Source organism: Octodon degus, unplaced genomic scaffold (assembly GCF_000260255.1).
Source record: "Octodon degus isolate 3935 unplaced genomic scaffold, OctDeg1.0 scaffold00009, whole genome shotgun sequence".
In the NCBI taxonomy this organism is placed as follows: Eukaryota; Metazoa; Chordata; class Mammalia; order Rodentia; family Octodontidae; genus Octodon; species Octodon degus.
This window is the reverse complement of record NW_004524585.1, coordinates 13,190,184-13,217,396: the sequence shown is the minus strand read 5'-3', so window position 1 is coordinate 13,217,396 and position 27,213 is coordinate 13,190,184. Positions and strand designations below refer to the sequence as shown.

Here is a 27,213-nt window from a genome sequence, read left to right as displayed (position 1 = left end):
AGCAGAGAGATGTTGGAGGGTGAGAAATTAGCATCAACAATAAAACTTCAGGAGATGGAGTTTAAGGATATAGCTGGCATTTATTAGCAATTTGTGAAGCAGGTAGCATAGGAAACAGAAAAATGTTCTGATGAGCTGCTAATCAAAGGGAAGGGGTTTAAGGCCAAAAAGACTGAAGACAGCACAGTGAAGGAAAAGGAGATGGACTGGTCATTTCCAAGTTTCTTTTCTTACAGGGTTAAAGAGACTTACCATGCCATCTCAGGTAAGTTGGGCTGTCAACCTGACAAGCAGTAACTATCTTTTGAAAGACAGCCCCTGTTTCTCAGTTCATTCTGATTATATAACATTTAGCATAAGTGATTTCAGTTCCAATTTGGTATGGTGCATTGGGGCCTAGTACCTATAGGAGCTCTGTCCAAAACAATGGCCTCTGGTAAATATTACTTAGCATATGGTAGTCAGTTGTTGACAGTAACCTGTATATGCAGAAACCAGGGGTAAGATTAGATCTCTGGCCCTGGAGTTGTTCAACTCAGTAGTCAGACACCCTGCATATGGCCAAAGTGTCATGAGGGGAGTGAGCTTTAGATACTTTATCCGGTGTTGGTTCAACACAAGTGATTAACTGACATATGGAAGGAACACAAGAAAGAAAGAATACGGTAGGTTTCTCTAGTCATTTGTGTTTCTTGGGGCAGCATTGTTTTCTTTCTCTGTTGAAAGCAAGTTCTGGTTTGAACTGTAAGCGTGGCTTCTGGGGATTGTCAGGATTACTCAGTTGTGTATACAACATGCTCACCTTACTCTCACTCAGCCTTGGATAATTCCTACAGATCATGGGTGTACTGGTCAGTCATCTCATTGCTTGGGCAAAATGGCCACCACCCACAGCTTAAAAGAAGAGAGATTTACTTGGCTTGTGGCTTCAGAGGTTTAGTCCATGGTCAGTGAGTCCATGGCAGAAGAATCAAGGCAGAAGGGCTTAGTGGGGAAAATATGTTCTCTTCATGGAAGCCAGGAAGAGAAGCACCAGCAAGAGATATATCCTGTAGCGACACACCACAGTGATCCACCTTCCTCAATGAGCGTCACCTCCCTACAGCTCTTTGTGTCATAAACATCAGTAGACTAATCCACTCCATGAGCATTTCTCCAGGAGTCCCTTATTCCACTCAAGCTGACAACTAAGATTAACTGCCACCACGGGTCCCCACAAAGACCTCCATGCATGGGGCACTGCAAACACTGCATGTATGTGGGAGGTTACAAGTAATGGACATGCACATTCTGTGCATCTTCCCTCTTCCTGTATGGATTCTCCATTGTCCCTATAGGTTTCATCTATAAAACAAGTTCAAAGAGAAAAATTTCAAAGGTAGGAACTTAGGTCAGACATGTGGAGCACACCTGTAATCCCAGAACTTTGGGAGGCTCGGGCAGGAGGATAAGAAGTTCCTCCTGAGCAATTAAGCAGTTCATTGCGGCCCTTAAAAAAAAAAAGAATTTGAAGAAACTGACTGCAGAACATGAAGTCAAGCTCTGGACCGTATGCCCCTGCACAGGGTGAATGTCTGTGAAGCTGGCTATGGTTGCTATCATTTGAAGAACCTCACGTTCCTTCCATCTTCCTCTATCTCTGGGGAAACAGGCCACTGGCTTATTGATTTAGAGTTTCTGGAAATGTTTACAAGTTTTTACAAGCACTTGGTCTTCAGAAAAACCAGAAATGATGATAAATTCTGTGAAAGCAAGGTATGATGAGGAAGGCTGATACGTGAGGGATGGCACAGCTTGTCTTCTGCTCACACCTACACGTGGAGTCTCCCTGAAGGAAGGGAGCGTGCAGGACTTCGCAGATCTCCGCATTTTATGTTAAACTGTATTCTGAATAAGGACACAACCAACAAATACAAGTTCCAGTATTAATTCACTATATTTAATAAAGGAGTCACAACGGACTCATTATCTTTATATCTGCTTTTTTTGGTCAGCTTCTAATCTTGAAAGAATTTCTTCACAGATAACAGCAAACATATGAGACAAGACAATTACTCAAAATTTCCTGGAAACATTCAAGTAAACAAAACTATAAAGGGAAAGAAAAATGAAAAGTTAACAGAAAGCTTTCCATTGGTTTAGCTGCAAAAAATCCCAGAAAAGAACTAAACAGAAAGGTTACCTACCTAATATGGGGCAATCAGCTGTTTATTAATCATTCTTAAGTTTGGAGATCACATTTAAATGTGACTGGCTTATGGAGCTGTGCAGTTTATTGGGACATAAACATGACATGGGGCCTGGGGAGATAACTCAGCGGTGTAAGCACCTACCTGGCAAGTGCAAGGTCCTGAGTTAGATCCCCAGTACTACAAAAAAAAAAAAAAAAAAAAAAGACATTGCTTAATTTTTAATTTTTCCCAGGACCTACCCCCAGCTTATGGGCTATACTTTTCTTTTGGGTGATAGACAAGTAACTCTTGAGCACTTGTTAAAATTCAATCTTTTTTCCCACTCAGTACTATGAATTGAACTCAGGACCTTCATTGTGAGTTAATTGTTTGTTAAGAGTCAGTCTCAGTCAGTTGTTAATTTTCCCAGGCTAAGCTAGAACTTGTAATCCTCCAGCTTCAGCCTTACTAGTATCCAGGATGATAGGTATATGTCACCATACCTAGTGTTAAGATCTAATTTACAGCCTGTGTTTGTTCACTGCCTCTTGGCTATTAATGTTTTGACCTATATTCCCTTTCTTCTCATGTCTGAGAGCAAGTGCTCCTGTGACCAGCACTTCTTGTCCTCTCTGTACACTCGTGGCTGCCCACCGGAACCTGCCTACCAGAACCAAACTGCTTGGTATTGTGTGTGCACCCTATGATGTCAGCCACTTGTGGGGTCGTGGTCTAGTTTTACTCAACTCTTTTGACACCAAAAATGTTGGTGTTCTCCAACTTGCCCAACACTACTTGGATGACCTACAGTTTCATTCAATTCTGAAGTGAGTGTGGACCCCATTATGTTGCTCAGATGTACCCCAACTTCAGCCTCTTGAAAATATCAGGTTGCCACTAGTACTGGAATGGAGGACAAAACCCAATGTTTTTATTTGTTTATTTGTTTGAGACACACTGGGCTTAAATGCCCTCTGTAGCTCAGGGTGTCCTCCTGCCTCACAGCTGTCCTCTTGCTTCAGGCTCCTACCTCAGCCTTCCACCAAAAACAAAACATTTATTTATTTATTTTTTACTTATTATTATTACTGTTATTATTATTATTATTATTATTATTATTATTATTATTATTTGCAGTGTTGGGGGTTGAACCTAGGGGTACTGCACCACTGAAGTACATCTCCAGTCCTTTTTATTTTGACACAGCATGTCACCAACATGCCCCTATTGACATTGAGCTTCTGGAGTAGCTGGGATTTTTTTTTTTTTTTTTCTCCGAATACCTTCAGAGCAGGTTTGGCTGGCTTGAGTTGTGGGGATCAAACCACAGCAACCTGAGCCTGACTGCTTTGTTAAAGCAGCCACTTAAAGAACTGAGCTAAGGGGCAGGCCCCCTGGCTTCATTTTTTTAAAAAAATGTATTTGGTACAGGGTCTCACTGCGCAGCTCCGACTCATAAGAATCTTCCTGTTTTCAGCCTCCCCAGCTCTGGGATTACAGGTATGCACCACCAGCTCTGTGCTCAGGGGCGGGGATCAAACTGGAGCCAAGGATCGAACCCTAGTCCCTGTGCTTGCCTAAGCTATCTTGCTGGCCCTTCAGTATTTGCTTTTTTATGATCACAGAGGCTAAATTTGATTCCCCTAAAAACATGTACCCATAATAGAGACATCGGGGCTGGTGAGATGGCTCAGTGGTCTAAAGCACCTACTTAGAACAAGCTTAGCAAAGCCCAGGGACCACAGTTCAATCCCCCAGCCCCACATGCCAGCCAGCCCCGCCCCCTGGTGGGCTGAGCTGGCCACACACATACACACACACACACATAAATAAAATAAAATAAAAATTAAAAAAAAATAGAGACATCAGATTCCTGCTACGATCTGCTGTTGTCCCACTCAGGGACTTGCAAAGCCACCTCACTTGGTCACTGTCATCTGGGATCTCTGGCTGTGGCACCATGTTGACATAGCCATGAGAGGTTGCTTCCCAGGGTTGCTTCCAAGCTTACATATGCTAACTCCACTTGTCACATTTCGTGGGGTGGAAGCAACAGCTTCACAGCCATCTCTCTTAGCCTGGCAGTACTCTCTTCCTTGCCCTCTTCTTGGGCAGGGGGAGATGGTTACCATGTCCAGGGATGGAAAGAGTGATGGAGGAGACCCTTTTCATGGTGACCAGGCTCGGCCACCTCTCAGCCTTCTGAAGTGGAGCTGGGGAAGTGAGGCCTGAAGGGCTGGTTAATCACTGTCTGCTGGTTGCTGCATTCTGACTTGAAGTGTGAGGCATACCTCACTCAGCATTTCATGGCACAGCGAGAGCATGGAGTGGCCCGAGGAAGCACATACCTGCAGTCCTAGCATTCTGCAAGGCTGAGGCAGAAGCTAAGGTTAGAGCCCTATTTGGCCAACTTGGGGAGACCCCATTTCAAAACCAAAACTAAAGAAGGGCTGGAAATGTGGCTCGGTGCAGAGACCCTGAGTTCAATATGTAGTGCTGCCAAAAAAAATAAAAAAGAGATGAGAGAACTGAGCCACTATATTAATCACCTGTTGTCAATAATCTGTCTTTATTTTGACTCTCGTGCTGGGAGGCAGGATGAATACAAAGCACTTCAGTGTATGTTCCCGCAGGCAGTGTGCCTGAAGATCAACAGGGAGGTTGGGCATATAGGGTAAAAAGCAGAGAACAAACTACACTTGGAACAATGTGTAATTTATGTTGAATCCATTTGTGGAAGGAACAAAGATACGGAATAGTGCCCCTTCATTTAAGTGGAATGAACCCAGATATCTTCACCTCCACCTTATTTTTTTATTTTAGGGAAAGGTCTACAGGGTGTTGAGGGTCTCACTACTGTATCAGACCTGTAGTGATCTGCCTGTGTACAGCCTCCCAAGAGCTGGAATTACAGGCGCGAACCATCATGCCCAGTCTCTTCTCAACTGCCAGCTCAGCACGCCCCAGGGGCGGGGCCAGCATGGCAGGCCCAGGGATTGAACCCCTGGCCCCTGCACCTGCTTGCAGGCATTTTAATCCACTGAGCTATTTGGCTGGCCCTTTCATTTCCACCTTTGTCCATGGGTTTCATCCTGAAATAACTTAGATTTATGGAAGTTACAAGAATAGGCGAGAGTCACTGTGCATTCTTCACCCAACCTTCCCCTCTGCTCACATCTTACACAAACATGGAACAATTATAAAAATGAAGGAATTAACACTCCTAAGAACTACTAATGTATGGACATCTTTGATTTGCTATTCTTCCCAATAAAGTCCCTTTCTGTTGCTTCTGTTCCAGGACACACCCCGAGCCATCAGAATGCATTCAGTCATTCAGACTCCTTTGTCTCCTCCAATCTTTGACTGTTGCTCAATCTTCTCATCTGTTTCCTGACCTTGACACCTTGAATAGCTCTGGTCATGTTTTTGTGCCATGTTATATAGTTTGGATTTTTCTAATGATAAAACTGGAGTTACAGATTTTGGGGTCCTATTCTTCATCCTACCAGGGGACATATGATAACAGCTTGACTTGTTACTAATGAGTTGAACTTAGTCCCTTGGTTAAGGTGGGTCTGCCAAATTTCTCCCTGTAAAGCGCACTCTTCCTTTTTCTGTATTCTATCCATTAGAAAGTGTCACTAGGGGCTGGTGAGATGGCTCAGGGGCTGGTGAGATGGCTCAGTGGTCTAAAGCACCTACTTAGAACAAGCTTAGCTAAAGCACAGGGACCACGGTTCAATCCCCCAGCACCACATGCCAGCCAGCCCCACCCCCTGGCGGGCTGAGCTGGCCACACACACACACACACACACACACAAATAAATAAAATTATAAAAAAAATAATAATAAGAAAGTGTCACTAAAGGCCAGCGAGATAGCTCAGCAGACTAAAACATCTGCTTAGGCAAGTGCAGGGACTACAGTTCAATTCCAGGCACCACATGCCTCACCAGCCCTGCCCTCAGGGCAGGCTGAGCCAGCCACAGAGTCAGGGTGTAGTGGCACATGCCTGTAATCATCTCAGTGCTGAGGAGGCCGAAAGCAGAAGGATCACCACAAATCTGAGCTACATAGTGAGACCCTGAAACAACCAAATACATTTAAAAAAGAAAGAAGGGCTAGCCAGATATCTCAGTGGACTAAAGTGCATGCTTAGGTGTCCCGACCCGCAGGTTAGTCAACGAGGACCCTAGAGGGGGAGTGGGGATGAGAAGGGACAGGAGACACAAAGAATGGAGACAAGACAGGATTATGATCAAGTCTCGTTTATTCAGGGGAGGTGCTGGGTATATATAGGGAGTGTAGGAATGAGGAAGTCTCGGCTTTTGGGGTCAGCAGGTATCTAGGCAACAGAGGAAGGTCCCACCCCTGGGGCATATCGGGAAATGGGCAAGGCGGCAAGGACCAGAAACTTAACTCAGCAGGGGAATAGAAACTTAAGAAAATGGCTGACACTATTATAAAATGGATACCAGTTAATGGCTTCCCACACTTAGGCAAGCACTGGACTGGGGTTTGATCCTAATGTGACATGCTGGCCCTGCTCCAGGGCGTGCTGAGACAGCAACTGACACTGGGCATGGTGGTACATGCCTGTAATCCCAGCACTTGGGAGGCTGAGAACAGGAGGATCACTATGAGTCCAATCTGTGCAATGAGACTGTGTAGACCCTGCATTAAATACATTAAAAATAATAATTTAAAAAAGAAAGTGTCACTAAATTTAGCTCACTGTGAACAGGGGATAATCAAACTCCAAGGGAAGTATTTGTACTTTGTGGATATGTGTTAAAATCACCATAGGAATGGATAAGTATTTCCAAGGAGATTCTTTGAAGCTATGCAACTTTTTGCTGCATCTTAAAGTTTTCCTAATTTTAGTGTTCCTAAATGGATTTGGTTGTAGCATTTGTTCTGTGGTACCTTCATGGTGATTTTGTTTTCCCCTCATTCTATATATATAATTTGGAACTCATCTATTTATCTATTTATTTAATCTTCTAGCTTTGTCTTTGGGAGCTCTGTGTGTGTGTGTGTGTGTGTGTGTGTGTGTGTGTGTGTGTCTGTCTGTCTCTCTCTCTCTCTCTCTCTCTCTCTCTCTCTCTCTTTCTCCTTTTCTACAAGCTCATCCCATATTTTTGATAGCTCAGCCCCTAAAACCTAAGGAGCTCTACCTGCTTTGACTAGTGAATAGTATTTAGAAACCACGAGCTTCCAAGTCCTCTTAGTATGGAGAGGTAGGAGACATGTGCACTCCACACCTTTTGTAAAATGGAAATTGCCTGCCCCACCCCTACTGCTTCCTTCTTTTTGGATTTTTTTCCTGGATCACAAAATAATCTACACTAATGCTTTGGAGCTACATCCATTAGTAGAGGTAATTTAGTCTATACTTCCACTGTGTGCTAAGTACAATCTTTTTTTTATTTTCCAATAGTCCAATCCAGCAGTTTCAGCAAACCTGAGGTCAGTATGAGAGACAGCCCACCTTTGGAATTCCTTCCCCAAGCCTTTTCTTTTATTCAGTCTGGTATCACCCCTCTTCCTCTCAGCTGCTAGTTAGCTTGACAAAACTGAATCCACTGAACTATGGTACTGGGACATCTCCTCTGGACTGCAGTGGCTAAGGACCAGCAGTGTGGACAGCTCATGAGGCATTCCAGCCGGGCACCTTGGTGCTCACTGATCAGGAAGCAGCTGAGTGTCAGGCCCCTGCTCCTGGTTCCTCCCTTCTACCGCAGCAACCAGCACATTCTCGTAGTCATCTGAGTCTTCATCTGATGTCTCTTCTGCACATGTCATTTGACTGTTCCCACTCTGAATGGATGGCTGAAAAGCCACACAATACCCTGAAGACAGCCTTGTGCCAGGCTGGAGGTGGGCCCCGGGACCATCTGTCCTGCCCTCTCCACAGTCTGTGTTTGAAGACATCTCTTCTTCCTCAGCCTGCTGCTGGCTTCCATTGGGATCTGCTGCTGGGATATTTACATAATCTCTGCCATACTGAAAATCCATCCCGGACTTCCTCTCAGAGGTGTCCCCAAGATCCAAACCTATCATGTTGACATAGTCATGTGAAGTCTGAGAAGAACTGTCACCATCACTGAGTGAGTCACTGCCCTCAGTTCCTGGAACCCTTAAGCTGGTGCCAGCATTGGTGTCCCCACAGCTCTCCAGTCCTTCCTCATTAAACTCCAGCTCTTGGACACATGGCAGGACAAAGACATTTTCAGATTGGCTGTTGGTAGAAGTTAACATCTTGGTGGTCTCTTCTGCTGTGGGGACATTGACATAATCATTTGAATCCTCTGAAGAAGTGCTTGAGCCATCCCTGGAAGCTGTGACATTGATATAGTGCACAGAAGGAGCAAGGTTTCCATGCACCTGGGGCACAGTGGCATTGTCATAGATACCCACTGCATAGCTCACAGCGTGAATGTGCACTCGGTGTCTCCGGAGGGTATTATCTGCATGAGCGGGCTGTGAGGAAGAAGAGAACATGACAGGATTGGAACACAGATGCAGCCAAAGCCTCTCACAGAGCACCACCCTGCTCTCCTGCCCTCAGTCTTTCCCCCGGAAGAAAATCTTTGTGGTCTCAAACTTCAGGGTTCTGGATGCCGGTAAGTATGAGGGAAGTGGACTGGGTTTAGTGAAAGCAGCTATGCAAATATGATGAAGAATTGCAGCTGGTTTGGGGGCACTGCATGGGGTTAAGTGGGCAGTGGGGGAAGCCTCACACACTGCAGAGAAGCCATCTTCCCGGAGGACCCTGCAGGGCATACAGCAGAGTGGCTGAGGCACTGGCCGTGGTGCAGACCAGGCTGGGATTCGCAGCCTTGCCGCACTGTGTCAAGTGACTCTGAGCTCCACTCCAAATCCCTCTGTGCCTTCATTTCTTAGTTTATAAAGTGATCATACTATCTACTTCATAAGGTTTGCATGAGGGGTGACTGGATTACAAGGTATAAAATATGCTCCTGGCACTTAGAAAGCACTACAAACTGGCCGAGTGTGGTGGTGTACACCTGTAGCCCCAGCTACTCAGGTAGCTGAAGCAAAAGGATTGCAAGTTTGAGGACAACCTGGGGGATTTAGTGAAACCCTGTCTCAAAATAGAATAGAAAAGGGCTGAGGTTAGATTCTGAGTATGAGGGAAAACAACACAACCACAACCAAACACTGAGAATACTTGCCATCACAAGAGGGACAACCACTAAACGGATGCAGCTGATTCTTGTCATTTAAGAATGATGGCCTGTTGTTTCTAAACCTGTGAATTTTTAAGAAAATCTGGACACCTGGTCTTTCAAGGTGAAATGTGTTCAACTTTTGAATATTGGCAACTGATTCAAAATGTTCTTCAAATGCTACAGAGTCCAAACCAAACATCTAGTGGGCTTAAGAAAGTCTTTGGCTTAAGCTCTAAATCCATCCCACCCCTGTCAAGGGACCACTTGAGTCTTGGAACTGGCTCTGGCAATAGAGTGTCCTCTTCTCCGCCCCTTCTCAGTCACTCACACTTGCTACCAGGCCCAGCATGGTGGCACATGCCTGTATTCCCAGCACTTTGGGAGGCTGAGGCAGGAGGATTGCTGTGAGTTTGAGGCCAGCCAGGACTACAAAGTCAATTGAAGGCCAGCCTAAACTGCAAAGCCAGGTTGGTGAGATATCTGGGTGGTCTAAGGGCCTGCCTGGCAAGCACAAAGACCCAGATTCGATTCCCAGTATTGCATGTTGTGCCAGCCCCAAAACCAGGTGTGGTGGAGCATTCCTGTAATCCCAGCACTGGAGGCTGAGACAGTAGGATCACTATGAGTCTGAACTGCATAGCGAGACCCTGTACCAAACAAATAACATATAAATAAATAAATAAATAAATAAATAAATGTTTTAAAAATGTATTTTAGTACAGGGACTACAGGGTCTCACTACACAGATTGGACTCATAGTGATCCTCCTGTTTTCAGTCTCCGAAGCACTGGGATTACAGGTATGCGCCAGTATGCCCAGTCTCAATCACACTCTCAGTGAACCCCAGAGTCGGGGCCAGCTCGGCATAGTGGGGATCGAACCCCAGTCCCTTCATCTATCTAAGCAGGAGCTTTAGTCTGCTGAGCTATTTGGCTGGCCCTAAGATTTTTAAGAAAATTTTAAAACCTGCATAGTGAGACACTGTCTCAAAAAGACAAGATGAAACAAAGCAAGACTTACTTCTCAGAAAGTGTGACAGGTGGGAGCAGAGCCCAACATGTGGGAGAAGGAGGAGGCAGCAAAGACAGTGACACAGGGCTGGGGAGATAGCTCAGTAGAATAAGTGCTTGCCTGGGAAGCGCAAGGTCCTAAGTTCAATCCCTGGTACCACAAAAAAAAAAGAAAGCTAAAAGACAGTAACACAAGGCAGTAGTGTAGTAACTGAGCCTGCATCTTTGGTAATAAGAAGCTGAGTGCAGCACTGCATTTACCCAAGGAAGACCACAGAGTCCCAGGAACTGGGTTTTAAACAGAGAAGCTGTATCCATGAAAGTCAGTGCCCTGATCTCCAAAGTAGTCTGTCTGCTGTCGCCGATGTCTCTGCACCTATGGTTGGACTCCTTCTTGGGAGATGCCTTCAGAGTCAAATCATGAGGCATACAGAATTACGGTCAGTGCTTGCCGTGCTCCTCTTGTAACTTCATGGCTACCCCTAGTATGTATCTTCCAAAATTCACGTGCTAGAATCTTCATCCCCAGTGCAACAGTGTTCAAAGTGGGAACCCTTAAGAAGGGAGAGGAGTGGGTTTCCTTCTTTAGTACATGTGCTGCTGCTCAAGTGAGCACGGGTGGCTTCCCAAGAAAAGAATGAGTCTCTCTCTCTGTCTCTGTCTCTGTCTCTGTCTCTCTCTGGTAGTGGTGCTGGAGATCAAACCCAGGGCCTTGTGCACACAGGCCAAGCCCTCTACCCCGAGCCACATGCCCAGCCCGAGCCACCTGTTTCTCTACATTATAATTTACTCAAAATGAGGCAGGACATCTATCTTCATTTGATCACTTTCTGCAGCCACTCCAGTGTTGAATGACTCATGGAGATTTCTACGATTGAGGATAATGGAAGCAACCTTGACATAGGTCCTGGAACTCCTACAGTGGGGTTTTAAGTATCAGAAGCATTGGTGGAATAGTTTTGTACCCTCCTGAAGTGACTACTTTGAAGGAACAGCATTATTTGGATAACCACATTAAAATGTCTTTGTTAAAATAATCAATTTCAGTTCTAATGCCAGGTACTTGAATACATGTGATTTATTTGGGGAGGTTAGGGTCCCGTACTGGACAATGAACCCATGGCCCTCACAGTGAGCTACATAACCAACCTTTTAATTTTTTTTTTTTTTTTTTTTTTTTTTTGAGGCAGAGTCTTGCCAATCACCAAGTTGCCCTCATTGGGCTAAAATTTGTGATCCTCTGGTCTCAATCTGCAGAGTGTTGGGATTAACAGGTGTGCACCACCACATCCAGCCACACATACTGTCCTTAAAACCGTGAGCCCTGGCTCCTGTCTTTCTTCATTTTTCTCTTTGTGCAGTAGGCAGATCATGAGATTAATCTTCCCAGCTTATTAATAGGACTACAGGGCAAGTGCCAGAGGAAGTGCTGTCTATGGTGAAATCATATCAGAGACCTAGGCCTCATTTCTTCAGCTCTCCTGGCAAACACTGGTTGTTGGGTCAAGGGGCTTGTCTTTTCACTTAACTTTTTTTTTGTTTTGTTTTTTTTTGTGCTGCTGGAGATGGTACCCCGGGCCTTGCACGTGCTAGGGAAGTGCACTAGCCCTGGTCTACATCCCAGACCTTCTCTTGACCCTTACCATATGCTCAGGGCTGTCAGAGATTCTGGAGATGAGGCTCTCGGTGCTGAAAATACGGATACTTCTTGACTGATGTCTCCCTGAAACAACAGAGATGAATCCTCAAGATAGGCAATCTTCTCAGGCCTTTTTGCCCATCATCCCCATATGAGTGGGACATGTGCAGTGCCTGGCATGTCCAGCTTGGGCCTCAGTGTTCTGTAATGAGAGGGTCAGAGCTGCTGGGAAGATGTGCCCTGAGCCGTGGGTGCCTCCTTTGAGGTCCCCCCCCATCCTGTTCTGGGAATGCTGGCACCAGGATCTCCTCACAGGTGACTTCCAATGCCTGGGCACACGCTGCTTTTCTCTGCTGCCTCAGCACCAAGAAAACCAAAGCCACAAGCCCAGGGGCTTCTCTGCTGCCTCTGAGAGGGCTCAGCCCCCACTGGAGGTGCGGCCTATAGCCTGTCCATGCCAATCCCAGTGCTTGCAGCAGAACAGTCTGGAAGCTTAGCAAGAATTATTCCCAAGTGGAAAGAGATGCATTCTGAGAGTAGAAGTTCACTATATCGAGCTCCACAGATTAGGAGAAACATACCTAGCTCTTCTTGTCGGCGAGGCAAGAGGTCATAAATATTTTTGGCTCGTTGTCTGGGCTGAGACAGGGTCAGTGAGGGCAGGCCGGTCACTCGGAGGTAAGGAACTTGCACTGCAAGGCAGTGGGAGAGATGGGGGTCATGGAGGGGTCAGCTGCACAGACTGTTGGGACGTGTGGGGCCAAGATGGCTCCTGGAAATATTCCCCCCATCACCAGTATATAACAGTGGATTTTTAGACTTGAGCTAGAAGAATGTCTATGTGAGCTAGAAGGAATAGGAGACTAAACAGACAGAAGCAGAGTGAACTGAGCAAAGGGGCACCAGGGTAGTGTTTTTCCCAGGAGCCTCAGAGCCACAGCCCAAGACCTGCAAAGGAGAATCCTACCCCCACCCCCAGTGTACTAACTCATTACTGGTGATCGCCCCCATCATCCCAGCACCATTGGAGCCTGGAGCAGGAGAATCACAACTCTGAGGCCAGGCTGGGCAACTTAGTGACACAGAGACCCATCCTCAAAATAAAAAATAAAATGGCTGGGGATTGTAGCTCAATGAGAAGGCCCTGTAGTCCCCATGCCAGAAAAAAAAAGAAAAATTTATTGCTGTAAAACAAATCCAGCTTAAAGGCCAGGCTAGAAGATCAATGCTGGTGTGTTTTAACCTGTAGCAAACAAGGGACTCACACTTCTTCCTCTTGCTCCAGTTCCACAGGATGCAGGAAGCTGTGACAAGCAGGAGGAAGGCGAGGAGTCCTGCAAACCCAGAGAAGATGCTGCTGCTCTGGTCTTTATTCCTAGGAGAAAAACCAAGTTCCATTGTTCCAGGTGTCGTAGATGGTAGGGATGCAGGTTGGGGGAGATGTTTCCTTCAGGGTGTGGAGCCAAGCATCGGGAAGAAGAGCCAAATGTGGGCAGATGCGGTGGAAGAGAGGGTCCTCTCTAAACAGCAAGCACACACAGAGAGAGGTTGAATGCAGAGGAGGGAACCATCCCTTTCAAATGCATACCAGCTGCTAACAGTTTGCATGTACTATTTAACCTTCACAACAATCCTACCTCACTTTGTGGTCAAGGAACCCAAGATTTAGATTCAGAAAGAACAGGTAACATGTCCATAATGGTCAGGTCAGAGGCACAGAGGAAAGGTGAGAGAGAAAGAGAGGAAAGTGAGTCTAGGTCTGGTAGGGTCCCAGGGTCAAGCTCTTTCCTCATTCCCATGCCATTCTCGAAACTGGCAAAGTCAAGCCCATCTGCTCTGCTTCCCCTAACTCCCTGCTCCCAGCCTTAGGCGTCTGGCCTTTGGGCTTGCTTGGAGGAGAGGATTACCCAATTTACAGGGAGTGGACTGGTGACAAAGGCCAGCTTGTATGAACTTGAGTAACCCCCAACTTGTGTAGCTGGTTTCCTAGCAACACCCAACTGTTATGTGGAATTTAACCAGTGTGAGTTCTGTGCTAGCTTGCAGTTCCTTAGCAGGGTTGGACTTGGGTGTTGAACGGCATCCAGCTGATCATTACCCCAAGGGGCTAGCCCTACTCCAGCAGGAAGCAGCTAAGGGAAGATCAGGGAGGAACCAGCAGCTGCTCTGCTACCTTCAATCATAGAAACCAAGACACCTACCAGGAAAGCTTTTTGTCCTCCTGTGCTGTAGGTTTATTTACTCAGCTTGCTACTGGACATTTCCACCAGCCTGCCTAATAGACAGCTCAAACCAAAATAAAACTTCAGTTCTCCTCTGTACACCCCCTTTCCTCTCATGTGTCCTGTTAGCCAGGGGCACAGTCCAAAATCTCCATGTCACTCCTGGCCGCTCTCTTTCATGCCTCAGCATGTTCTATCTGCTTTATTCTGGGATGGGCATCTGCCCCACCCCAGTCCCCTCTGTTCCCCCACCACTGCCAGCACATGTCCCCCAAGGACACTGCAGTGACGTCCTACTGGCTCTCAGGGCCTTTACTCTCCTGACACACCATCTTCAGATGGGAGCCAGTGCAAGCTGAAAGTGGCCAGTTGAATCATGCCTCCGCTCTGCTTATAACCTCCGTGGCTTCCCAGCACACCGACTTTCTGTGGTCCGCACCCACAGAGATTTCATGGCACCGCAGGACCCGACCACAGCCTCGCTCCTGACCCCTTCCCTGTGACTTTCTCTTGGACATGAGTGCCAGCGCTCCTTGCTGTCCCACACCCTGCCAAAGCACAGTTCTTCTCAGATCCATCCTGCCTCCCTGGACCTCTCTTCAGGCAGCTGTCACATGGCTCATTCCCTCATTCTCTTTGGGTCTCCTCCGAGTTGTCTTCTCTGCAGATAGGATTGCCCTGGCCACAGTCTGGTGTTCACAGCTCCCTCCATGCTACTCTATCTCTTTTCTTCAAAGCACTGTCACTGATTGATAGTATACTATGCATTCATTGTTTTGTTTGTCATCTGACACCTTCTTTGACTATAAATTTCAGGATCTCCTGGGCTTGTCTATGTTGTTTACTTAGTGCCTTAAACAGTCCCTAGTACTTAGTAGGAACCTGATGAATAGTCATTAAATAAAGGAACGATAAAATACTATTACTACCACCACTACTGCTACTAGTACTGCTGCTGCTACTACTACTAACTAATAAAAGAATGATCATGAAATCATTTTGAGGGCACTAGAGTCACTATGGCAAACAGTATAGAAATTCCTAAAAAAATTTAAAACAGAGGCAGCATTAGAGCCATGAGTCTCACTACTGGGTATATATCCAAAGTAAAAGAGGTCAGTCTACCTGCCCTCCCAGGCCTTTTGCAAGAGGCCCATATGCCCATTGACAACAGTGTCAGACAATGAATGGACAGAGTGTGGTATACAAACACAACAGATACCATTGTCACTTGTGAATGCATAAGTGGACCTCAGGGACATTGTGCTAGGTGAAGTCAGCCAGGCACAGAAAGACTATCATCTATCTATCTATCTATCTATCTATCTATCTATCTATCTATATTCTAAAAAAGTTGAGCTAGGCATGGTGGCATGCACCTGTAGTCCCAGCACTTGGGAGGGGTGGAGGCACGAAGATCACTGTGAATTCCAGGCCAGCCTGGGCTATAAAGTGAGTTTAAAACCAGCCTGAAAAACAAAACAAAAGAAAACAAAACAAAAACCAGCCTGAATGGCACAGCAAAACTCTGTCTCAAAAAAAACAAAAAACAAACAAACAAAAAGCTAGGGGGGGCCAGGGAGATGGCTCAGTGGAATAAGCGCTTCCCTGGCAAGCGCAAAGCCCTGAGTTCAATCCCAGGTTCCGCAAAATAAACACAAAAATAAATAAGCAAGCTAGGGAAATAGTGTAGCAGTACAGTGCCCACCTGGCAAGCACAAGGTCCACAGTTGGATTCCCCATATGCCCCTCAAAAAAGGTGAATTCACGTAAGTAGAGAGCAAAGTGGTGGTTACCATGGGCATGTGGGGGAGGTGTGCAGAGATTCTTATCAAAAGACACAAAATTTCAGTTAGATAAACAAATTCAAAAGCGTTGTTAGACAGCATGGTTTTGTTGAATACAAGATAGGGTCCTCTGTTTATGTATATTTCAAGTGTTATCACACAGATATACATCACACACACAGTGAGAAAGTGGGTGAATCAGGCGGAGTGAGCAATTCCACAATACAGACATATTTCAAAGCACATTGTACACAATATATATACACAATTTTTATCAACTGGAAAATAAAAGTAAAATTTCAAAATTATAGTTTTTAGTGGGTACCTCAGATTTCCGATACCTTTTGTGATTTCCTTCCTCATCAGTGCCCATGTTTACCTGCAAGTAGCATATGCTTGCTCTGGTAATAACATTTAGTTCCCCAAATGGCTGTAATATCAAAACTTATTATAGTTGGTTTTTTTTTTAACATGGTCCTGGGATATATACTTACTAATGTCCCTAAGATTTCAGCTGCTGTTGGATCTCTTACTTATGTTTGTATGAGATTTGAAACCATTAGCACTGAGTTTACATCTGCAATTGATTTGGTGAGATTTTACGTTCTAAAGACACACCTTTACTATATCTATGATTACATTTTCCATGTGTGGCAAGATTTTAGGATCTAAAAACACACTGAGAAATGGGGCCTTTTGTTTCTATCACCTTGGGACATGAGATAGGAAATCTGGGGACAGAAATCAAGGCTCTGAGAGGAGAGAAACCCGGCTGGCCATTCTCCCTCCCGGAAGCCACTCCTTCTGCAGGGCCCTGCGGCTGGCTGTGAGGCATCTCTGCTGGACAGAAACTCCAGCTTGGGCAGGGCCTGGTGTCCACTCGGGAGAGAGGACCTCACACCTGGGTCACTCACTCTTCCAGGCTGCTGGGAGTCCCCTGCAGAGTGCTGGTGTCCGATGTCCTCCTTGCACTGTCCCAAGCAGTTGGGGTGATGTCCATCCTTCGGGAGCCCTGTAGTCCTCTCTGGCTTCAGCCTCTACTTCTGGTCTCAGTCATAACTGGCCAGGCAACACATCTGCCACTCTTCCTATGCTGCTGGCTCCTGGGAGAAAGGGTTCCATATAATCACCTTTATTTTTAATTTTTTCTGGTGTCTTACACAAGAATGATGGAAGTCCTCCTAATCAGCATGTCTGCAAATACTCCTTAATGTACCCTTTTATTTTCAAAATTTCTTCTTCCTAGAATCTTTACTCACCAAAGTCACACACACACACACACACACACACACACACACACAGTCTTTGGTTTTCATTTCTTCCTTTCAAAAGCATCTTTCTCCTTTGGTTCTAGAACTTTCTTTCCCCTAACAGACTCCCTACCCTGAGTTTGCCCCTGAAATGTCAGGCTGGGTTTACCGGACACACAAAAACAACGGGTTTGGTTCTACCTGGGGTGGCGACATGGGTCTGCTGCTAGAGGTAAGCACTCATCAGATGCCAGGCTCCTGACTCAAGGCGGCTCAGGGACAGTCTCTCATCTTCTGCTGCAAACACGAGGGGCACAGAGGGACAAACTGCCAGCAGGCTCAGGAGAGACTCTGTGAGAAACTAATCTTTCTCCAGCCCCCACAGCAAAGCGAAAACAGCAAACCGCTCTGGCAGAATGGAAACAGCGAGTCAGTGACAGGAAGCACTGCCACCAATGTGCTAATAAGGCACGGGGCACAGGAAGCCCTGCTCTGCTTTGATAGATCGAAGAAAACCTATCTTTAGCCCACTGCTCCTGGGCTTGCCAGGTGGACGTGGCACATGGGATGTGGAATGGGGCAGGGAGAGGGAGCTGGCATTGTCTACCCCTGGATTTCTAAACCCTTTAGAGATTTATAAGCTTTCACAGTTGAAATTCTTTTAATAGCTCTAAGGAGCACCTGTGTGTGATTTTGTGACAGAGAATACAGAGGGGGCAGGATTTTTAAGTCTACACTTTCCAGTTTCTGTTTCTTGCCTGCCATGGTTTGAAGAAAAAAAAAAAAAAAAATTTACCCTTTCCAGGTGCTGTTGGCAGAGCCAGTCTGTGTCTCACACCTTGAGAAATGCTGCTCTGGGGAATGTCCATAAATAGAGCTGAGGTGGGGTTAGCAGCCGGCTGCTGTCCTCAGGCTGTCTGTGGGGGCTCCCTGCTGCAGCTCTGTCCTGTTGGTGGGGATATTCTGCAAGCACACATGGTGCACCATTTTGGAGGTACCACCAGGTGGTTTCTCCCCAGAGTCTACATGAAGTGTCCCAAGCTTCAAAGTTTGTTTCAAGCTCTCCTCCCCTCTTGTCCTGTTAACCACCAGAAACACTACATGTTGGGAGAGACCAACATGAAGGGGCCTCTAAGCCTGTCAGGAGGCTGGTTGTGGTAGGACATGGCTACAATCCCAGCATTCTGGGACACCAAGGCAGAAGGATTGCAAGTTCAAGCCCAGCCTGGGCCATTTAGTGACTAAGTGAGACCCTGTGTTAGAGTACAAAGGTTCAGTCACCAGTACTGCTTTAAGAAAACTGTTGTGAGGATGCTCTCCGATATCCCTGATCCCAGATGGATGACAAGGACATTGGTGCCCTCGTCCCCAGCCTCTTTCCCACCTCTTACCAGTGCACACCCAGGGTCCTCCACTTCCTGAGCCACAGTGCTGCAGTGCATCACCCAGGCTCTCACTGGGCCCTAGGGAGCTGCAGACTGTCCCTAGCCAGCTCTCCAGGAGGCTCTGCCATCCCAGGCCTTCCCTGTCCTACGCCCCAAGATCCTGTCCTAGCAGACAGAGACACAGCTTTGTCGTAGCTGGTTTGGGGGCTGGAACCTGGGTTTCTGCCCATGAGTTCTTTGGATCAGGTCTGAGTAAGAACCAGGACTCTTCATAAGAGCCTTTGCAAGGGTGACTGGTGACTTGGGCCAGCATTTTAAGCCACTGGAAGAGTAAAGGACAATGTGTGAACCAGAAACTTGGGAGACAGTGCCAGGGCAGATGGAGAGAGCCAAACTTTAGAATCCTGACAGGTACTTAAAAAAACTTTTTTTTTTTTTCCAAACCACTTCCCCCAGCACGATCATATCAGCCTGTCGCAGTCAGATCAGTCATCCCATCCTCTTCTACCCTGCACTTGACGGAAACCACCACCTCAGGGGGTGCCCTGCTCAGGCTCCAGGCACAGCCCCAGGTTTTAAGTTCCCTCCAGCTCACTCCCTTTTCTTTCCTCCCCATGGCACAGAACCCAGCCCAAAAGATTCATTGAAACAAAATAAGGCAAAACAAAACAAAAACAAAAACAAAAACAAGATCCAAAAACGTGCTAGGGGCCAGGGAGATGGCTCAGTAGAATAAGCATTTGCCTGGCAAGTGCAAGGGCCTGAGTTTAATCCCCAGTTCTGCCAAAAACAAAAACAAAACAAAAATAAGGCCCCAGGATGAGTCACCAGAACAGCGGGAGGAAAGAGTGTTCGATTTAAGTCCAACTGCATAGTGCTCATTTTTAACCATTTTATTTGAGTTTATGGCTTAATGGTGATGTATGTGTTAAGACTTTTTTTTTTTTTAATATATTTGGTTGTTGGGGCTGGGGAGATGGCTCAGTGGAATAAGCGCTTCCCTGGCAAGTGCAAGGGCCTGAGTTCAATCCCTGGTTCCGAAAAAAAAAAAAAAAAGAAAAGAATGTATTTGGTTGTTGCAGGGTCTCACTACACAGCTCGGACTTCTGGTGATCCTCCTGCTTTCAGCCTCCCCAGAGCTGGGATCACAGGCGTGCACCACCATGCCTGGACTCTGGCTGGTTCAGCCTGTGCAGTGTGTGGTAACGGGGATCGAACTGCAGTCCCTGAGTTTGCCTAAACAGGCCTTTTAGTCCACTGAGCTATCTTGCCAGCCGCAAGACTGGTTTTATTTTATTTTATTTTATTTATTTATTTATTTGAGAGAGAGAGAGAGAGAGAGAGAGAGAGAGAGAGAGAGAGAGAGTGGTGTGTGTGTGGCCAGCTCAGCCCACCAGGGGGCGGGACTGGCTGGCATGTGGTGCTGGGGGATTGAACCGCGGTCCCTGATGCTTTTGCTAAGCTTGTTCTAAGTAGGTGCTTTAGACCACTGAGCCATCTCTCCAGCCCCAAGACTGGTTTTAAATAGACCTAATTTATGTATCAAGTTCTCTGATGGGAGTATGGGATCACATGCTATTGAAATGTTGCTGCTAGTACCCAAGACTTTTCTGAAGCCCTCCTTGGGAAGACAGAAGCCTTGTGTTAATAGCGTCTTCTGAGGTTCACATTCTCAGTTACCATCTAGTAGATCTGGGGAGGTCATCTCTTGTTTATTTGTCTGTCTGTTGTTTTTTGAGACAAGGTCTTGATTTCCAGCTTAGGCTGGCCTGGAATTTATGATCTTCCTCTCTTAACCTCTCCCATAGCTGAGATCGCAAGTGTGCACTACTGTGCCTAGCTGTGAACACCTTTATTATTATTTTTAAAAATTTTTTTGACACAGGTCTCACTATGTAATTCAGGCTGGCCTTGAACATACTATGTAGCCTAGGCTGGCCTCGAACTCAAATCAATCCTCCTGCTTCAGCCTCCCAAGTGCTGAGATAATAGGTGTACACCACCATGCCTGACTAATTAATACCTCTAGTTTTTTTTTCCCTTTAGTTTTTATTGTGTAGATAAATTCCATATTCTCCAGGCTATATTTATTTTATTTTATTTTTCTGTCAGAACCGGGGATTGAACTCAGGCCCTTGCACTTGCCAGGCAAGCGGTTATTCTACTGAGCTATCTCCCCAGCCCCCAGGCTATATTTATTTTATAAAAAAATTTCTTAAATGTATTTAGTACAGGGTCTACAGGGTCTCACTATGTAGATCAGTTCTTGTAGTGCTCCTCCTGCTTTCAGCTTCCCAAGTGCTGGGATTATAGGCAAGTGTCACCATGCCTAGTCTCAGTTGCTATCTCAGCGTGCCCTGGGGACAGGACTAGTATAGCAAGCCAGGGATCAAACTCTGGTTGCTGTGCCTGCCTAAGCAGGCACTTTAGTCCACTGAACTATCTGGCTGGCCCCTAAGCTATATTTTTATGCCATTTGTATTTAAATATTGCCCTGTATTATTTTCTGTGTAATACATTACCTAATATAGGTATATGCCACCATGCCCAGCTTGGGCATTTTTTGGTAATTATTATTATTTTTAAAATTATTTATTTATTTGACACAGGATCTCACCACGTAGATCAGACTTGCAGTGATCCTCCTGTTTCAGCCTCTCCAGCTCTGGGATTACAGGCACACACCACCACACTCAGTTTGGGGGCTGGCACAGCATCTGGTACCAAGGATGGAACCCAAGTCCTTGTGCTTGCCAGGCAGGTGCTTAGACCACTGAGCTATCTCCCTGGCCCTGTAATCATTTCCTACTGAAATAAAGAATAAAGTGATGGTAAGCATTCTTATGTAATGCTATTATGAAAATTAATTGGATCAATAGTGAAAAATGCAGGAAGTAAGACTTGGAATATATGTGAGCTCGTTAGACAGGGGCTGCTTTATTATCACTATGACACTAATCCCCAATGAGGCTTCTCCCCATGCTGCCTCTGCCTGCTACTTGTTTCTTTTTTCGGGGGGAAGGGGTTCTGGGAATTGAACTCAGGACCTCATGCTTGCCAGTCAGGCGCTGTGCTACTCAGCTAAATCCCCAGCCTCCATTCCTGTTTCTTTCTTCTTTAGCACATACTGTCCTTACAGGGCATCTCTCAGTGCCAGCCCTGGACCCTGGCTTTTCATATAAAACAGACATAACCACTCCCAGCAGGTGCTTGTGTCCTGTGCACACTGGGCTCATTGTCACTTTGTAGTCTGGGCCTTTGCACAAGTTCCTTTATCAGTGTTTTTTTTCCCTTGTATAAATTCCTGCACAGTCACCCTTTGGCATTTTAAGTGTTTTGCTACTTTTTCTTTGCACTTTTGATGTCTCACTGTGTTGTCCAGGCTGGTCTTCAACTTGTGACTGTCCCACCTCCACTTCTTGAGTAGGTGGGACGACAGAAGTGTGCCACCACACAGTTCTTCAGATGTTACTGCTTGAATTATTATAGAGATTGGGTGTCATTTTTCTATGCTAATTTTGTTATTAAAAGGAAAATGTCCAACATTTTGGCCCTAGCCTTCCAAGGTCAATTAAGACTCAGGATATATGAGAACTTGTACTGTAATGTCATGTAACTCAGTAGTGTCCCAAATTTTCTGATCAAGGAGATTATGGGGCCAAAGAGGAAAGTGATTGATGATGTAGAGTGTGCATAAGGAGAGTCACATGGAGAGAAAACATTCTCTCAGGCTTTCACAGAGAGCACATTGGCCAAGCAATGGCCGTGACTCATCCACATGGCTGACACTGACAAAGGATCTACAATCTGAGGTACAGGATCCCAGGATAAATCCTGAGGGGATTTGACTGACCTTATCAGACCCAAAAGCTACAACTCTTGTTGCATAGGTCCTGCTTTATCTTGGTCTTAACCATCCAGCAGAAAAGTATAAAAATGAAGTATAAGAAGTAAAGCCATGGTGTTATGTTGAGCTGTAGGGGACTCAGGTCAACAATTTCTGACACTGCCAGTGAAGCGGAAGACCCAATACTATTATGGACTACTGGACTCTTTTAAATATTTTGCCGAGTTAACACACCTACAATATTCAAATGACAGAACAAAAAAAAAGGGGATACAGATGAATGTCCATTTGTGTCTGTGTATTCAAAATGGTTAGGATATATAGTTACATTCTCTTGATGAATAGAGGGATTTGTTCTAATGGTGTTTGTTAAATAGGATATCATGTCCGCATCTTGTACAGCACATAACCACTAGGAAGAGAGAGTGCAATGTGTTATTGAAACTGTCCTACCAATTTGATTTGAAACTATCTCATTGCTATTTGTTTCTCAATAAAATTATGGGGAAAAAAAAGAAAAGAAAAATGTGGCCTGGAGCTTCCTCTCTTGAGACCTTTCCTCTTTTCTGTCCTCACAGCACTGTACATGTCGCTTTGGAATCATGTCCCTCACATTGCTAGAATTCCTGGCCTCAGTCTCCCCAAGCAGCCAATGATCTCTGGCAGCCAGGGCAGTGCCTGGAGTCAGCTGCCCCTCAAAGAGGGCCGAGTTTGTGACCTCATTGTGTGTAGGGAGACACTGGGGATCAGTCTGTAGCGGGTCTTTTGCTCCTGCTGTATACTCATCAGCCCAGGGAACAAGGCAGCTTCCCAGGAGGGGGGCTGGGCTTCAGTCTGGTCTCCTTTGCCCCACTGAGGTATCCACAGTAGCTCTCTATCGCTGGGTCAAAAAACCTGGCAAAATTGCTCTGTGTGAAAAACAACTCCAGCAGGGGCCAAGGAGGGTTGCGGGGTAGGGCCAGCAAGATAGGGTGCACAGGAAGCCTTCCTGGAGGCCAACTGCGCCCTGACTCCCCACTTCACTTGCCTTATCTGGAGGCCTCTCATCCCGAGTCTGAAACAAAACCAAAGGCACAAAGGCAGCAAATACCTTGGTTTGAGCTCAAGCCCTGGGAGCTGGAGGACTTCAGAGTTCACTCCCATTTCTGCTTTTTGCCCCACACCACCTAAGGCCTGGGAAGAGAAGAATGTGACCAGACTGGGAGAAGTTTCTCTTGCCACTTAAGTCTCAGCCCTAGTGGGAAGGTAGGTGTCATGGACAAATAAGAACCTTCTTTCCTTAAGTCTGAGGCCCCAAGGGCAGAGCAGACCTTGTCTCCTTGGTCCCTCAGGGCTGTGGGCTTGGCAAGCCCCCAGGCTTCCTTGCACCTGACCTACTGAGAGCCTTGGAGCACTGACAGCTGTGGGGCAGGTCCTGAGAGCCACAGGGTGCTAGCTGCCCCTCGCTTCGTGGCCCCAGAGATGAGAGGGAGCCTGCATCCTTCCTCCACATGCACATGCAGGCTGGGGTGGCTGTCACAGCAGTCAGGTGGTGTCACTGTGCATCTTGGTGGAGGTGAGGTGGAGGAATGCTCTGCCTGGGGACTGGACAGTGAGGAGACAAGGAGGGGGAGGAGACTAGGACCAAGTGGTTAGCTTTGTGTCCTACAGGCATAAAGAGACCATTCTTCCCATAACTAGGATGTTACGTGTTTGACCAGAGTGCTCAGAGCAGATGAGCCATGTCTTCACTTACTTTTTTCTATTCTATATGTCATAGGACAAGAGCAGGGAAATGGGGCTTGACCTGCCTGAACCCACACTTAGCAGGCTGCGCTCACATGAGGCCTTCGGCTGAAGCTTAGTGCATAGCCAGTTCTGCCGTGGGGAAAAAAAATCTGCTTTGGAAATTCTTTCTCTTTTTTTTGAAAGAGTAGTAGTTTGGAAACCTAGAGACCTGGCTAATGGTAGGGCCTAAAATTAGGGAGAAGTAGAGAAATGCTTCAAGGTTGTAAGAACCTGGCTGGGGAGTTAGAAGGTGTCTGACCCTGACTAAGCTTTCCCCTTAGCTTGTAGCAGCGTGACTGTTGAACTGTATGGGACTGACCCCCACAGTCCATTGTTGTGTCCTTCAGTCAGGTTCCATTTCATGGAAGCCAAATTCATCCTAGCGTAGGGTTTCAAACTTATTTTCTTTGTTTTCTCATTAAGTCAAGTAATTCCAACTTCTGGCTTTCTTCTGTGTCCTCAAACAAATCATGATCTCCTGCCTCAGCACCTTTGCCTCTGTGCTCTTTCCCTTTCCTTGCTCCCGGGTCCTTTTCGCCAGGTGATGAGCTGTAGAGCCACTTGTTTCTTCTCCACAAGAGAGAACACAAAGAGGTCAGGTTTGCCTTTGGTGCAGACAACAGTGCCTGGCATGGACACTGTCCTTGTTGACACTGTCCTTGTTGGCTGAGTGAGGGGCCCATGGCCCCATGGAAGGAGAGGAGCAGCACTCACAATGGCCTGTCACCATGCTCACTTTGGCAGCACATATACAATGACCTGTCACCTCAGCTCAGGTGAGTACAAGCTGATTCTGTGTTGGGTTTTAGAAAAGAAACATTTCTTGAGCTTTAAGGGAATGGTGCAGTGTCTTTTTTTTTTTTTTTTTTTTTTGCGGATACAAGTGGCTAAGCTGAAAGAGAAGTCTGTCTGCACATGTCTGGTTTGCCACACACATTATTCCAGGGGGACAAGGCAATGAAGAAGAGGTGCACATGGACTTTCTCCTACAGTTGTTAACAGCAATCAGACACCAGAACAAGGGTGCAGGATCCGAGTTGGAAAGACCCCAAGGTCACACAGCAAACTCACAGCGAGAGTCAAGATCAGACACACCTTCTAACTCCCCAACCAGGTTCTTTCCAACCTCGAAGGAGTCCTCTACTTCTCCCTAATTTTAGGCCCTACCATTGGCCAAATCTCTAGGTTTCCAAACTACTCCTCTTAAAAAAAAAAAAAAAAAAGAAAAAATTCCCAAAGCAGATTTTCGTCCCACTGCAGAATTGGCCCACACACTATCCTTCATTAGCTATGCAAAGACTGCTGTGTTGGGGGCTGGTGAGATGGCTCAGTGGTCTAAAGCACCTACTTAGAACAAGCTTAGCAAATCACAGGGACTGTGGTTCAATCCCCCAGCACCACATGCCAGCCAGCTGCGCCCCCTGGTGGGCTGAACTGACCACACACACACACACACACACACACACACACACACATAAATAAAAATTAAAAAAAAAAAAAAGACTGCTGCGTGCTGTATTTTATTTGTGCATATATTGATAATTAAAATGGGAGCAATTGAAACAGGAACCAAATAAGGCTTGCTTGTGTAAATATACAATTTGTTACATTGGCACCTAACTTTGGACCACACCAGTGTTATTATTTTGTCCCAGGAATTGAACTCCAGCATTTTTATCATTATTTTGTTGTTGCTGTTGTTTTGAGACAGAGCCTCACTATGTAGTTCAAGCTGGCCTCAAACTCAACATGTTGCTTCTTTAAATGTGAATCATAATGTTTCAGAGCTGGGAGGGAACCTAGAAGCAAGTTCAGTGTTTTATTTCTTTTTTTAATGTATGTAGCACAGCGTCTATAGGGTCTCTATACACATTGGACTCAGAGAGATCCTCCTGTTTTCAGCCTCCAAAGAGCTGGGATTACAGGCGTGTGCCTAGTCTCAATTGCTGTGTCACTGCGCCCCGGGGGTGGGGCTGGCACAGCATGCCAGGGATCAGAGCTGGGTCTCTGCATCTGCCGAAGCAGGCACTTTAATCCACTGAGCTATCTGGCTGCCCCCTAAATTCAGTGTTTTAAAGTCATTTTTAAAAGTTACTGGTGTGTGTAACCCTAGCCCTCAGGAAGCTGAAGCAGGAGGATTGCTATAAGTTTGAGGCCAATCTGGACTACATAGTGAGACCCTGTCAAAACCAAAACAAAACAAAACAAAAAACAAAAAACTAAAGCACCAAGGATATAGCTCAGCAACATAAGTTCCTGCCTGGCAAGCACAAGTTCCTGAGTTCAATTCCCAGTAACTCCCCAAAAAAGAGAAAAAGAAAAACTAAACTAAAAATGTTATAGTTGATAAAGAAGCCAAAACCATTAAGAAGTACTATTTTTTGTTGAGCACAGGTAGGCCTGAATCAACTGCAGAGCCTCTTCTTGACCTTCCAAGTATAATTGGAGAATCATTCCGTCTGACTGATGGTCCTGTAGAGGACAAACCAAGCTGGTGAAGAAGCTGTGTTGGGAATAGGACACACAAGTGTCCTGCTTCCTACACTGCCCAGCATCAAGACCACCTTGATCTCTCTGTTGTGCGTGTCAGCAGCTTCCCAGGAGGGCAAGCAGGAACAGCGACTCTCCTCCTTTCCTACCTGTTCAGCAGCTGCTCAGCTCAGTCCTGGACAAGACCGGCTTTCCCTTGTTCTCCTTCTCAGCGGAGCTTGATGGTACTTCCTCTTTTAAATAATTTCCTTTTAAGTACTCACTGAAAACAGGCCTAAAAATAGGGGCCGGGCAGAACCGGGGATTGAACTCAGATCCTTGTGTGCACCAGTCAAGCGCTTACCCTACTGAGCCATCTCCCCGGCCCCAAGACCTGAACTTTTTTTTTTTTTTTTAAAGAATTATCTTTACTTGTTTCTTCTCCACAAGAGAGAACACAAAGAGG

At 46.1% G+C, this 27,213-nt stretch overlaps 2 protein-coding genes across 2 annotated transcripts in view; both read right to left on the bottom strand.

The window, feature by feature from the left end:
* Window positions 1-27,213, bottom strand: part of LOC101586177 (ATP synthase subunit f, mitochondrial-like) — a 290,636-nt gene that overhangs the window by 190,966 nt on the left and 72,457 nt on the right. The gene's annotated exons all lie outside the window — the stretch shown is intronic.
* Window positions 7,595-17,651, bottom strand: Lax1 (lymphocyte transmembrane adaptor 1). The gene is made up of 6 exons (XM_004625383.2): window positions 17,481-17,651; window positions 16,944-17,132; window positions 13,286-13,395; window positions 12,602-12,712; window positions 12,025-12,104; window positions 7,595-8,657 (listed from the first exon to the last, which is right to left on the bottom strand). Exons 2-6 carry the CDS (start codon window positions 17,027-17,029, stop codon window positions 7,857-7,859), a joined length of 1,188 nt encoding a protein of 395 aa, XP_004625440.1. The 5' UTR covers window positions 17,030-17,132; window positions 17,481-17,651; the 3' UTR covers window positions 7,595-7,856.

Excerpts from the sequence above, each read along its gene's own strand:
- Lax1 (XM_004625383.2), bottom strand. The coding sequence starts at position 17,029 with ATGGACATCACCCCAACTGCTTGGGACAGTGCAAGGAGGACATCGGAC. Across the intron at positions 13,396-16,943 it reads ACTCCCAGCAGCCTGGAAGA|GAATAAAGACCAGAGCAGCA; the intron begins GTGAGTGACCCA and ends TTTTTCTCCTAG. Across the intron at positions 12,105-12,601 it reads TCGCCGACAAGAAGAGCTAG|GGAGACATCAGTCAAGAAGT; the intron begins GTATGTTTCTCC and ends CTGTTGTTTCAG.